Source organism: Dermacentor variabilis, chromosome 3 (assembly GCF_050947875.1).
Source record: "Dermacentor variabilis isolate Ectoservices chromosome 3, ASM5094787v1, whole genome shotgun sequence".
NCBI classification, from domain to species: domain Eukaryota; kingdom Metazoa; phylum Arthropoda; class Arachnida; order Ixodida; family Ixodidae; genus Dermacentor; species Dermacentor variabilis.
The window spans coordinates 147862256-147876104 of record NC_134570.1 but is presented as its reverse complement, the minus strand read 5'-3'; the positions used below and the strand labels follow the sequence as shown (position 1 = coordinate 147876104).

Below are 13849 nucleotides of genomic sequence, written 5' to 3'. Positions count from 1 at the left end.
TCGCTATATAATTGATTAATAGTCAGATGTGTTAATTATCAAAAAACTATATCCGACACATTTACAGGCTCTTTATTTTATAGCAATGGTAATCTGCAAACGTTATATATATATATATATATATATTATATATATATATATGAGAGAGGGGGTCAGAAGAAGGCTTGCGGCTTGCCTCCCCCCCCATTTCAACTCGAGAACTAGTTGCTACAGCAATGCGACAAATATTGTCCATTGTGTTCAATAGCGTGTTGATACTTTACAAGCACTTTCTCATTTAACTGTTCACACATTTTACGTACAAATCGGCTCCCTATAAGTAAGCACCTGAACTTATCACTTACCTTAATGCACATGTGCTTATTAACCATATATATATAACCTTTCACCACTTGCTATTTTATTGGTCTTGTACAAGCCAGTCTCTCAACAAGGTGGCTGAAGGTTTGTACAAATGACCAACGGAATGATGGGGCCAAACAACCGTACTTTCAGTAGTGGCTAAACCGTCATTGCAATTTCTGCGTTAGAAGAATCTCCACAATTTAATTTAAATAAGCATACCACAAGGCAAACTTAATGGAAACAGCTATTGCTAGGGCTTTCATATTAATTATGACAACTTGGGTTTCTTTAATGTGCACCTAAATTAGAATACAGCATCATTATTGTACATTGCGCTCTACTAAAAAAGGCACACACATGCCTCGTACACTATTCCTATATGGTCACAACCATATAGGAACATACTGTGGCAATATAAACCCATTATCAGATGGGGTCATAAGAGACTATGCAGGTTTTCCTTCCCAATGAATATAAGCAATATGGGTCACAAGTTATTTTTTCAGTAGGGCGCACCCACAGAAATGTACTTGCAATGGCAGGAACGAAACCTGCAACCTCATGCTTGGCGGCAGAACTACCAGCATGCACTGGCGGGTACATACCGGTATGTAGTTACATGTACCCGTCAAAACTGTGTTTACTGCACAAAGTGTAAGGAAATGGCCGGTACACTACAGAAGAAAACAAATGCGCAGAGGTACTGTTTCACAATTTGCAAATTTATTCACTCGAAGCAGTGTCCAGCACTGCCAAAAGGGGTTTTGTAAATACCGGGCATGTTACACACAATTTCATTCCAGGTTACGAAAAAAAAAAAATATCTTTGTACACCGTACACAGGGCAAAGGAATGCATTAGAGAGGGACAGTGAGAAGTGTTCCACAAACACTGTGTTAAGTAAAATGTACGCAGAAAAAAAAAACCATCAGTTTAAGTAAGATTTGCGCACATCTTTACGTCACACGAACCAATGTACAACAATGCACAAATAATTCAGCCAAAGCAAACCCATTAAGATCTCATTTGCTTATCAGAGAGACATTAGGAGCCTTTACTAATGATGTCAGTGGCATTAGTTGCTGCTGCACTGTGCACTTATGTGCCACAAAGCTGTAAAAAAAAGAAAAAGCAGGCACCCTTGTATTTTGCCCAATGCAGCTGCTTGTAAAAGTTTGCCAAATGTGAAATCTGTGACAAAAACCTTGCAGCCTAAGCATAGAGCAAGTCATTACGCAACTGCATCCACATTCAGTCACACCAGGGGTATTTGAACACTGAAATTTTCAAACACCGACCTCCCCCCCTTTTTTTTGCTTTTAAAAGTAGGAAAAGAACCATGAAGAACAAGCATGGTAAAAAAAAAGTAATCTCATGTGTTCCGTTAAATAGGGTAATGCTGTTGGGAAGTCTGTTCAACTGGGTGGTTTCACAAGTGGCCTGCGAAATAGATGCATGGGCCCTTTACTGAGGTACGCAGCCTGTAACGATTGTTTCTACCTCGCACTTTTGGCCAAAAACACTGAATATTGATTTCTCAAACTGAACACCGACTCGTAACAAATATTTCACTTCTATTTATAACGTAGAATAGTTGTACACTTGTAGCGTAAACCCTTGCAAGTTACTTAGTCCCTATGCCACGCTGTGTACTCGGGAGATGACAAAATTGCAACTTTTTCACACCTTCTGGTATTTTGGAAGCTTCTGCGACCAGCTGACCGTCCACTGTAGACTAATGGAATGTGCAAGTGTGCTGTTTGTCTCGCAGGTGAGAAGAGACACGCTTCATGGAGATGACTTTCCCAACAGCAGCAGCAGTGTTGGACAATTAGAACATAAGCTAAAAGTTCTTGCAATAATATCTATTTCTCCAGAAAGGATCTTTGACTTGAAGAGTGAAACATTCCTTTCACCCCATTTACTACAACAGTTCAATGGCTCAAAGCTCCCCCCTCTCACCCCTTGCTTGTTGGCCAACCTTACTTTGGTAGGTGATCTGCATAGACTTAGAACCGAGCTATGTTCATAAACATGAAAATGTCGCTACAAGCTTGTTAGGTTCCTTTAAATAATTTGTTTTAATAGATGTCGAAATTTACCTGTCACTCAAGATTTAGGAAAGGTGTAGGCACTAACCTAGGCTCGAGCTGTGCCAAATTCTAGTCCACCATGAATTCACAGCAAGGGTAGGTTAAACATACCAAATTGTGTGCTTAAAAGTAAATTTGATTATTGGTATTTTACGCATGACATTCGCATGCCTGTTTTATGGGAATGAACTTGCTAATCAATAACACTAAAGTTAAGGTCAGTCGCTAATGCAGGTACATACTCTTAACGTAAGCAACTCGCAAAGCACCCATGTACGAGACACAAATGTGACAAGTTGTCCCCCACTACGGCGTGCCTCATAATCAAATCGTGGTTTTGGCACGTAAAACCCCAGAATTCGATGCGGCACGTTAGGGGCGACATTTAAGAGTTACAAGTAATGGCTTCCCACACTCGCAGGTACAGAGCATGTGCAAAATTTTTCTGCCATTAATTGCACAATCACCCAGCTTTGCAGCTTTCTACATGTCTGTTCAACGCACTGGCACAGCTGCAGCTGGCATGTGCAGGTACAGCAACATTAAAATGAGAAGCGCACATTAGAGCGTTCCCTTTAACAGTTGACTGCACTGTAAATGCAGGCTCATTCTGAAGGGAGAAAAATTAAACCGAAACTGGTACATTCAAATGTGCATTAAGATTTCTTGAGAGACTTTGAATGAGAGCCAAGCATAAAAGATTCTTTGTGTTGCATTTGCCACTACAAATTGCGCTTCGCAACCATAATGTACTTTCCTGTCGCCTACTTTCGCGAGCTTATTCAAGTGCACTGATGAGTACCAGGATTGTACACTGATGCCGCAAAGGTGCTCAAAGATGTTATTTAAAGCCAGTTAATGTTTCCTTAAATTGTGTCTTTATCCAGACGGTGATGGATATTAGAAAAAAAAATATTACATAAACCCAAACGTAGGATGAAGCACAATACTGAAAGTGCTAAAGTAAAATTTTCACCAATGTTTTATGTGACAAATATGAACATCCATCGAATTTATTGACACAATGCTCAAAAGATCCTTTTTGTCATGAACAGTAATAAACAGTGCTAACAGATTGTACAGAAGAATCAAAGGTGCTCCAAAATTATGATTTTTTTTAAAATTGAAGTTTATTCAAGTGTGACAGTTTATCTGCATTATCTGCTTACAGTAGAGCTTCATGTGAACTTCAGAATTTTATTTGTCTGATCTACTCATTGGTGTTTATTAGGAACCAGTTCACCCAAAATAAAACTTTGTTGCTGCTGTTGGTCATTCATTCCATCCTACGAATGCACTTTGTATGGTAGCTCATTCCTGCACACGGCCTGCAATATTGGAACTTTAAAAGCTCATTTAGGTTCCCGCTAGAATGCCTGAAAATCTCCCAATATAGAAATATAATACAAGGTGCGATATTCATGAGCAAATATCAAACAAGTTCTCGTATTATATGCAGACAGGTTTTTAGAGCTGCTGGCCTTACCAAATTTTTTCGCACGAAGTTCCTTGTTTGTCAAGTAAATGTGCATGCAAAAATGCTGCATGGAGGGGCAAGAACGTAATATTTTGGTGGGTTACAGATTTTACTAGGCTAACAATAGTGGCAGTAGTTCTGGGTGACCCAACTAAATAAAGGCAGTGTGAATACTGAGCAGTTCTTGTTTTCTGTTGCACTTCGACTTTTACTGAAATCGTTCTTCAATAATCAGATGTGATGTGGGGGCTTACACAAACAGACGAAAGCATGTTCAAGCTCACTGCACATATAAAATATACACATTCTGTGGCTCAGTTCCGACATAAAAAAAAACAAAAAAAACATTTGCTGCATGGGGCAGTGTGTGCTCGGTTACTGGTTGATACCCACACGTATGCTTCACACAGATTTCTCAACATGCAAACAGACAAACAGGTGGACCGAGTTCCAGCCGAAATCACCGGGCTTTCCTTTCAAAAGTGCGGTATTTTTCACAAAATTCTGACGCCGTTCAGCAGATGACCAGATTTGCGGTTGATTGACTGAATTGCAGGGTTTAACATCCGAAATCGCAGCACAACATCATTCTTGTGCTTTGCCCATATTTAAATGCAGCCACCGCGGCTAAGAATCGAGCCTCCAACCAGTGGTGCTGCAGGGCTTGTGAAGCGAGTGTTCCGATGGTCAGGCCATAGGCACACCATCCTTCCAAAGTGCCGGGGCGTTGGAGCAACATGTGTTCTATAGGTTGCTGTGGAAACTGGTCACGCCCATTAGCTTGAAAACTTGTGGCAAGGACTCTACATACATAAGCGTGGTGATTACACGCACACACACACGAAAAAAAAAAGAAACAGGATAAGCACTGCTATATATTGTAAGTGTGCACATCTATTCAAGTAAGACCGTATGGCTTCTCTTCCTCTGTTCACATTCTAGATGGGCACACCACAGTGCACCTGTACAGGTGGTTCAGTTCCACCAACGAGAGTGCACGGACAACACACAATTCTCTCCACGTCATCACACAGAACACACATGTCACACAACGTACAACACACGCAAACTCTGCGCAAGCTCTGAACGTGCTGTGCCTTGGGGCACAACTTTCGAGCGGGTGCGGCAAAGTGTAGATTGCTTCTTTCCCAGCCATATTTCAAGGACACATACTATATGTTATGCACACACACAAAAAAAAGGGCACGGCGCTAAAGCTCTATCACAGCTCCTAGAAACAACAAGCTTCGACCAAATTGAAGATTCACTCAAACAAAAAGATGTGAAAGTAATGTGCCATCTATAGCTTGCTTACAAATGCTGCAGGCAAATCTTTACTATTACGCGAGCTAATGGTCACCTGTCATATAAGGGGAAGAAAATGAGCCCACTAAAGGCGTGGACACGAAGGAGGTAGGTCGAGGACATTTGAACGTAGAAACATAGCCCCAATTAAAATAAACTCTACTTGGAGCATTGGAGCTCTTGCACTGGAACCATCACTGAGACATGCAACCATGTTGAGACTCGGTGTAGTGGGGTAGACGAGAAATGTGTAGTTTATAATCCTAAGCAATCAAGACGACAATACACCGTATCTAAATGCGCCCCAAAAGTATAGCTCAGAGCAGAGCATACACAGTATCCAGTGTCTAAAAACAAGCTCAACATACCCGAGGTGAATATGAAAAAAAAGGGGGGGAGGGGAAAATAATTATACCCAATAGAGGGTTCAACTGACAATTAACTTTGAGACCATTGTGCATGAATAACCATAAGACCACTTCTTTTGATACACTGATGCCGAATGACTTTGAACTTCAAAGAATGGGGAAAAAGAAAGCAATCGCAGACAGAGAGAGATGCAAAAACGACAGGAATGCGCAACTATGTTAGTGTGAAAACTGTTGCACCGCCGTGTTCTTGTCGTTCTTGTATCTTTCTTTGTCCATGTATTTTTTGGCGCTGTCTTTATGAACCAGTGGCAACTATCCCAGTTGACCATATTCCTAAAGGGGGAACAAGAAATCTGCTTTACAGTTGCACGTTGGAGGGAATGTCAAAGCTGAAGGACATTACCTCATGTGACTACTACTGCAAGGGGTGGGTGGGAACGTGACGGGGAGACAGCGGTGCATTTCCTCTATGAAAGGCCAGCGGTCCTGGCATCTGAGAAGCATGACTAGATGTGCACCGCTTGGGCTAGATAAAGTCAGTGCGAAGGTAGAACCAAAAGTGCACAAGGGTACATTGCAAAGAGGCGGGTGACAGAAATTTCTTTCCCTTTGTATTTATGTTTTCCCAAGCAATGGCCCGAAATGCCCCCCCCCCCCCCACACAGCAGGTGCAATAATTTACCACACATGCGATGCACGACGAAGACACGGCAAGTATAAAACGGCAGCTTCATAAGGTCACCGGGAAGTAGAAAAAATTTATCACAACCGTTGGTTCCACAAAAAGAACAAAGCATTTTGAAGACACATCACAAGGAGCCTACAAATGCTGCAGTGCGCCAAGAACAACAGACTAGATGAGAAACTGCTCGTTACAAATTGCTTGCAGGTGGTTGCGACTTCCGTAGCGCAAATGGGAAGGCAAGGTGCGGTAAAAAAATGGCTGAATATATGTCTTGCTAGTTGAGCTAAGCGAGTGTTAGGTTAATAGGTTAATTGCCCCTCAGGGCTGCCCACAAATACAATACCACAGACCCAGGAAAGGGGGATGGGGAAGGTCGAATGTGTGCAAGTTGTCTTGCAGCTAGCCTAAGCGCACAAGACTACTGCAGATGCATTACCGGCCCGGCACACGTTTTACTTTAAAAAAAAAAAGCGCAAAGCCGGCAGTGAAGGCGCACAACATCCAGGCCACCTCTGCCACCGGTGGCTGGGCAGATAGCCAAGCACCACAAGATGTGTTGGTCCACGCTGAAACCAAGCGAATGGTTTTGGTACGAGAAACATGTTCGGTAATTTACTGTCATATTCACGAACTGGCCTCGGTTCAAAGCCGTTCCTCGACTGCTGAGTGCAGCGCTACACCGGTCCTTCACCGAGAAAAGCACTGCTCTTCAACAAGGCTCCTCAGCAACTACGAGTTGCTTGATGAACGCCCCTCCATTACAGTGCATCTGAGTAGACGCCAAGAGCAACCAGTTACAACAGTTTGACTCAGTAACGGCCGAGGAGCGTTATCCAAGCACAGCAACTGTCGTTTGAGAGGCGACGCTGCCGTCATCTTCTGAACGTGGAACCTTGAGCAAAGGAGCATTCTGGAACACGAAAGGCAGTTCAGATTTGGATGGAAAGCTTACCACTAACACGTCGGGACTAGGTTCTCATACGTCGAACATGGAAGGCAGATTTCACACTCTCTGTACCTCAAAGTGAGAGCTCTACACTGAAGCATTAGCTACTACTAAGCTACTTAAATATGGATACTGGACACATGGCATTAGAAACAGCTGAGTGCAGTGTGTTTACACGAGTGGTTCTGTACAAAAGACAATAAGCTGCATTGAAATCGTAACAGCCACAACACAGAGCACCTACTAAAACTACTTTTGATTTCCCCGTTCCATTTCTCATTCGGTATACGTGAACTGCACCAAGTGCACAATAACGTTAGCTGACAAGACTGTGGAAACATAGGCAGAGCAGAAACAGCAAGACATAAGTCCGCCAACATGTCTAGATGTTGATCCTGAAAGTCTGCAGTGCTAATGGCAAGTCATGCCACCAACTCTCGCTCTGCATGCAGAACATGAGAGACGCCTTTCTTTTTTTATATATATATAAAGGCCATTCAGGGCAGTTAATGCGAGTGTCAGTATATTGGTAGTCAAAGGCTCTTATGCACCAGAAGAGACAGACAGGGCACAACAAGCAGCAACTTCTACCAGTGCACTTCACTGAAAACTGCCTGCATGGCCGAGGACCCCCGCGATCACACTGCTGTCCTTGTAGACAGTGGCGACAACATGTGTGCAATGGAGGAGATGCTTGCACATGTAATACTCGCAGATGAACAAGTAGATTGACATGGGTGACAAATAGGCAGTGTAGAAAGCGAAGTGGACAGAAACCATCAGAAGGTGCACACAAGACAAGTGCTCATTTTAACTGTATCAGCGAATCCCTTTCGTCCACTTTCTTTTTTTAGCCGTTTTCTAGCTTTGCACACACATCGTTGAAAGTGCTCACAGTGAACTTGACCTAAATGGTTTTACCTCTCCCTTTGTCCTCTATGTAGGGCCCAGTGTTGCCACGTTTGCAGATGTTCTGCTAGGTCAAGCACATCTACAGGTTGTTTAGCGGCAAAAAAAATTTGCGTCTACAAGACATTGAACTTTTTTAGCAAGATTTCAAATCAAGTTTTTCGTCGTGGCTTCTTGTTAGATATATGGAGGTACTTGGTGCATAGAATATCATGAATGCTGCTTTATCGGATGGAACCTTTGGAAGAAAATGCACTGACACCACCTTGTTGTGCCCTTTGTTGCGCATCACTACACGGACAGCATGCTGTACTTTCACTCCATTGTGAACAAAAGACCTGTACAGCGCCCAAAATGTCAATTAAAAAAAAAAATTCTCCCTTGGAGAGTGTTAGTTCTTTTCTGTCAATATTTGCTTCCCACCAGACAACGTTTCGTCGAACCCATGACTATAAGAACACAGACATTTTAATATCTGTCCACAGAACTGATGTAGCTCAATCTTTGAAAGAAACATTTTTTTTAAGCAGATACAATAAGTACTGTGTCGTAGACACCAGCAAATGTGGCCCTGCACCAATCTAAGTACTCGTGTTACTTCCTATTATTTCCAGTTTCTATTGCAATTTGACAATCACACTACTTAGTGTCTGATTAGGATTGTTAATTTCTTGCCACAATCTCCCACAGCCAATTTTTAACATATTCACAAACCAGGCTTAGCGAATGTCACTTCCGAATGTTGTTTTAGCAGAATCTTCGCAAAAGCGGCAGCACTGGTCGAGGCGAAACTTCCTGGAGAGACTTGTAAATGTAGACTTTTGCGGCAGTTTGTGCAGCACCGAATGTGAAAAGCAAAAGCAGCTCACCAAATCACAAAATTCTGCACCCTTCTCTCTCTCTCAAGGCCTGAACCAGCAACTCAACCACTGCCTCCCCATCAGACTTTTTAACGCTCTGCACTCGCGACAAACTGGATGCACACCCGAAAACTTTCGTCCACAAACTCTTTTCTTGCAACATTTGACGTTTGGGACAACGGCCCATCCCACAGTGCGAGCAAAAAATGGCCATGCCACACAGTCACACAGACAAAAGCTTTACAAGAGGACACGTATGCTCCTGGGACTACACCTTCACTGCTCGCAGATTCGGTATGGGGTCGTCATCTCTCCTTGGGCACAGCAGGAGCAGTGGTGAGTCTACTGATCATAAACACGGAGGTCACCACACAAATCACTGCAGACACACACTATGGGAAAAAAAATAAAAGGCCACGACGGTGGCCGTTGGTCTAAGCTGTGCTCACTGCAGTCAACGGTGCTCCACTCACTGCTGAAGCGACGAGATATGGAAAATGCCAATTGCCGATTTGGAAAAGATCCATCTTTGCATTTCTACCCATGCCAAACTGTGCGGCTGCACGTAGAGCTATTCATCTTCGGGAGCAGCTCGTGGTTTTCCTCCGCTCCATCGAGAGCTTGTCCTTCTCAAATCTTGACAAATTACTCCTGTCTAGATAAGGATGACCATTAAACGAGAAAACGGGGAACAGACAATTTTTACAGGCAAACAGACTGGTAGCCAAACCGCTGTCTGAATTGACTGAAACCGGCAGCACTATGATCCAACTGCACGCAAGCGTACGTGGTCAAAATGAGCTAACGCATCCCTCGACCACTACTTAATTCGTGCCTGCTATAACACAGAAGTGGGAGGGAGGGCCTGCACCGATGCACCGAGCACAGCCTAAGCAAACAGGAAAGTCATCAAGTGTTATCACAAAAGATGATCAAGCACGTTCATCTAGGAATCTAGCACACATCGTCACCATCGTTAAACCTCTCGTACTTGCATAATACTGCATTTCAATACTTGCGTCATGCCAGTTTTGCTAGCTTGCTCTGGCTACAGCAATACTACTAAAGAATGTGATTCTTTACTTTTGTCAGTCGGTAATGGCAGAAAGGAGGGCAAGAATAACCAGCAAATTTACGAAAGACGGAAGGGTGACAATGAGCTACAGTTTTTGAAGCGGTAGGAGTGGTAGTAAAACAGACAGCTACGGGTATATAATTTTTGCAACAGTGCAAATGTGGGCTTGAGTTCGTCTTTTATGTGGGTGCGGGCTCAAAGGCCCTGCAGTTTCTCCCAACCTTTCTTTCATTCTATTCTCATTCTGCTCCTGCAACACTATACCTAGGCTAGCGCGATATGTTACCATCAATGGTGCCCGAAAACAATTGGATCTTGTGCAGCATGTGCTGGCCATCAATGCTTCTAAAGCTTGAAGATTACAAAGTCACTTCAGGCTTACTGTTTTGTAAATGACAAGCTAACAAACTGTTTCAGGAGGCTAGAAAGACGCAGTGCACACGCTTGCTCGCACCTAGGAACATTGAAGACTGCAAAGATGATGGTAGATGGTGGTCGACTACATGCCCTGTGCAATGAAAAACCAAAAACAACGGGCAGAAAAAGCGCACGGATACTTCTCTTTTTCTTCAGAAAATCAAGTCCGAACGCCCAAGCAAATGCAACACATGGTGCTCAATACAGCAAAGCAAACTCAAAAAAAAAAAAAAAGAAGTTATATACAGGTTAGCAAAGGGCGTACCGGGATGGCACCTCACTCGGGAGTTTGAGGACAGAAAAATCAAATCAATGTGGAATGTGACAGGAAACACTGCAAAAGCTTCAAAGCACAATGTGCTGATGATAATAATAATAATAACAACAACAATAATAATAATAATAAAAAAAAAACATGCTGCACATTGCTGGCCAGGTGACAAAAAGCAAAGGCTGTATTCTTGAGTGATCGCTTTTGTGGCCACTTCTGCAAGATTTTGCATAACTTGGCACCCGGCGTATCGGCATATATGGCTGACCGGTACTGTGTGTGGCAAGCTTGCCATCTTCACACTGGACACCGACGCACACAGCGTCGAGTCACACGGAATTTCACGAAAGTGATTATATCGTCGAAAGTAATTGACTGGTAATGGTGCTCCAGATGAGACTTACACATGACTGGAGCATAAGTCAGCCATGGTCCTACGGTGTATCGTTCAGGCAGCCTCGTTCACATTTTTCTCTCTCCTGCTTGAAGATATACAGACATCTAGGCGACGCAATGCAGTATGGCTGTGCCATAATCCTGAGGTGTATGAAACAGTGCCAATTAAAAAATGTTTAGTCTATGCCAAAAAATATTCTCAGTTCTATAGTGAACCAGGTGAGAAACCTAGCAGTGCCACGCTAACAGCCCAACATACAGGCTTCTCTGAATTTACTAAAAGATCTTAACACGAAACGTCTGCAGTGCTTTCAAGCAGATATTGTCCAACAAATGCCTTTGCTTTAAGTAGGACACAATTAATTTAACAGTAGATTGGCGCAAGAACAAATAAGAATGTCATGCATCGTCATCATGGCATTTTAAGTTTTTGCTTCAAGTTCTCTTACTGTATAGCAATTTATTTGCGGAAATATGCTTTGAACAGAGCGCACCTAACTAGTCTTTATTATTACTATCTTTTTGCAATGTGTTTGTGAAATGCCATAACACAATGCCACTCCTACTTTGTGAGCTTCGAATCGTGGGAATATCCTCGGCACTCGTGTTTAGCACACAAGGCTTTATTGACAACATAATGTCTTTGGAAAAGCCAGACAGAGCTTTCATGTGTTTTTAGTGGCTAAGTGAGATGGTGTCATTCACAGCACAAATGAACTAAGCTCAGCGCCATCTGGGTAAAATTCCCATGCATCAGATGCATTTTCCAGGGTACTTTAGCTGACTAAGCGCTAACCAAGTCGTCATGCCCAGTATGTTTGACATGCAAAATGCAAAAAGAAAGAAAGAGCATTCTGCCAGATGTACATGCTCGTGTGCACATAATGTGATGAGCACACAACAATACAGCCATAATTTTAAATGCTTGTGAATGCCTGCATGTTTCATTCATTGCAGTAACAGGGTAACCTTAAAAACATTGTTGCGGTATTTCACTCTACATTCAAACACTTTCAAGCGCCAACAATTTGCCCATCATATCTAGAAAATAACATGCCTAGTCGAACATAATCGTAATCAAGCTTAAAGTTCCCTTTGGAGATTACAAACACAAAATTTACAAAGCTTCGAATTAAACGCAATAACATTATGCTTTGAAACAATAAACCTGAATAAGAAAAGTGCAGAATAGTCTATTAAATAAGTTAACAGGCCTTCCAGCTTTTAACAAGTATTTACAACACTACTTGGGAAACAAAAATAAAGACAGGAAGTACACAAAGCATAACAAAATTCCATTATGAGAAAAATCACTTTCTTTTCTCTCAACCGCTAGTATAAGTTATGGTAAGAAAAAATAATGTATGTTGCATCGACCAAAATATCAGGTTGGGAAGCTACTCCCATCAAAGACATTAATTCAACGACTCACCGGTATCGCGCATAATGCACTGTCAAGCACTCACAAGTGCTTATACCATATCGAGCACTAAGTGAGAGGAAACTCTTTCCATGCTCTCATACTTCACAAGCTAAGACAAAGGCCAGGCAGCTGGCATCTGGCATCGCTTATTGGTTTACTCTCTCTAGACTTCAGGAGTTTCGGCAGAAGATGAATGGGGATGATCCAAAGCACACATCTTCCTACAAAAAACACACTAACATGCACTCCTAACATCACACATGTGAGACGTGTCCATGTGACAACTAGGTGGGTGAAGCAACAGATGATCAGGGAATGTACATGACGAGGCCCTAACTTTCCAACCAGCGAGCAGCCAGCTTTTGAAGACTATTGACGCTAAGGGTCTCGCACCTTAGTCACACTAGAACATCTAACAGAGCAGCCATTCGTCAGAGAATGGCTCTGAAACACACGCACAGAACTATCCCTCGTGGTTGAACTGGTTTTCACTCGGGTATGAAGGTGCCGAGGAAATGGGAATTCTCGAAGGTACCACTCGCAGGTCATACCTGTGAGTCAACATTCAGGACGATCACATGTAATGCTGCTAAACTAAGGAAGTGACGTGAATGTTTGAAGCACCCAAACCGAGAAACTCTGCGCTCTGCTGAAGAACGCAGAATTAAGGCGATCCCATTGTCACATCGCTGTGGGTCACGTTGGCGAAGTGGTGGGTGAAATGCAAAAGCTGACTCATCCTTGGCAAGCAGTGAGAGCACTGCCAAAGCACAACAGTTTCGACGCTGTGTGGCCCCCATACGCAACAAAAAAACAATGCGCTTCAGCAAATCATGAGAAAGGCTGGAAGCATGCGCCTCAGGGCTCGGAAGAGGCGCCAATAACCGAAGCAAATGACGTAGAGTTTGCGCGTTCCAGTATGGGGCACTCTAGCACGGCAGCGCCGACACTACTTCGTCGAAGCATCATGGCAGTGACGAGCATCCACTTGTTGTGACGCGGGTCGTAGCGCTCGACAGTGTTGAGGCTTGAGCTGCCGTCATTGCCACCGACGGCGTAGAGGAAGCCGTCGGCTTGTACCACCTCGTGTGTCGTCCTGCGTGGAGAGATCGGTTTCGGTCAAGGAAAAGATTTTCAGCTCGGAGCTGCCATTTGCAGTTTGGTTTAAAGGTTGTCTGGACCCGTGATTAGCTTTCAGTTCAATATGTGATGAATCACTGCCAGATCTAGAGGGGGACCCTAATGTCACGAAACATCCTGGGTCTGGCAAGTCAAA

At 43.2% G+C, this 13849-nt stretch overlaps 1 protein-coding gene across 3 annotated transcripts in view; it reads right to left on the bottom strand.

The window, feature by feature from the left end:
- Positions 1-1046: 1046 nt before the first annotated feature.
- The window catches only part of LOC142576381 (kelch-like protein 17), a 57718-nt gene continuing 44915 nt past the window's right edge, over positions 1047-13849 (bottom strand). For all 3 annotated transcript variants that reach the window (XM_075686488.1, XM_075686490.1, XM_075686489.1), the window contains one exon: positions 1047-13669. In XM_075686488.1, coding sequence (XP_075542603.1) covers positions 13432-13669 — 238 coding nt within the window. In that variant the 3' untranslated portion in view covers positions 1047-13431. The remainder of the gene's footprint in view (positions 13670-13849) is intronic.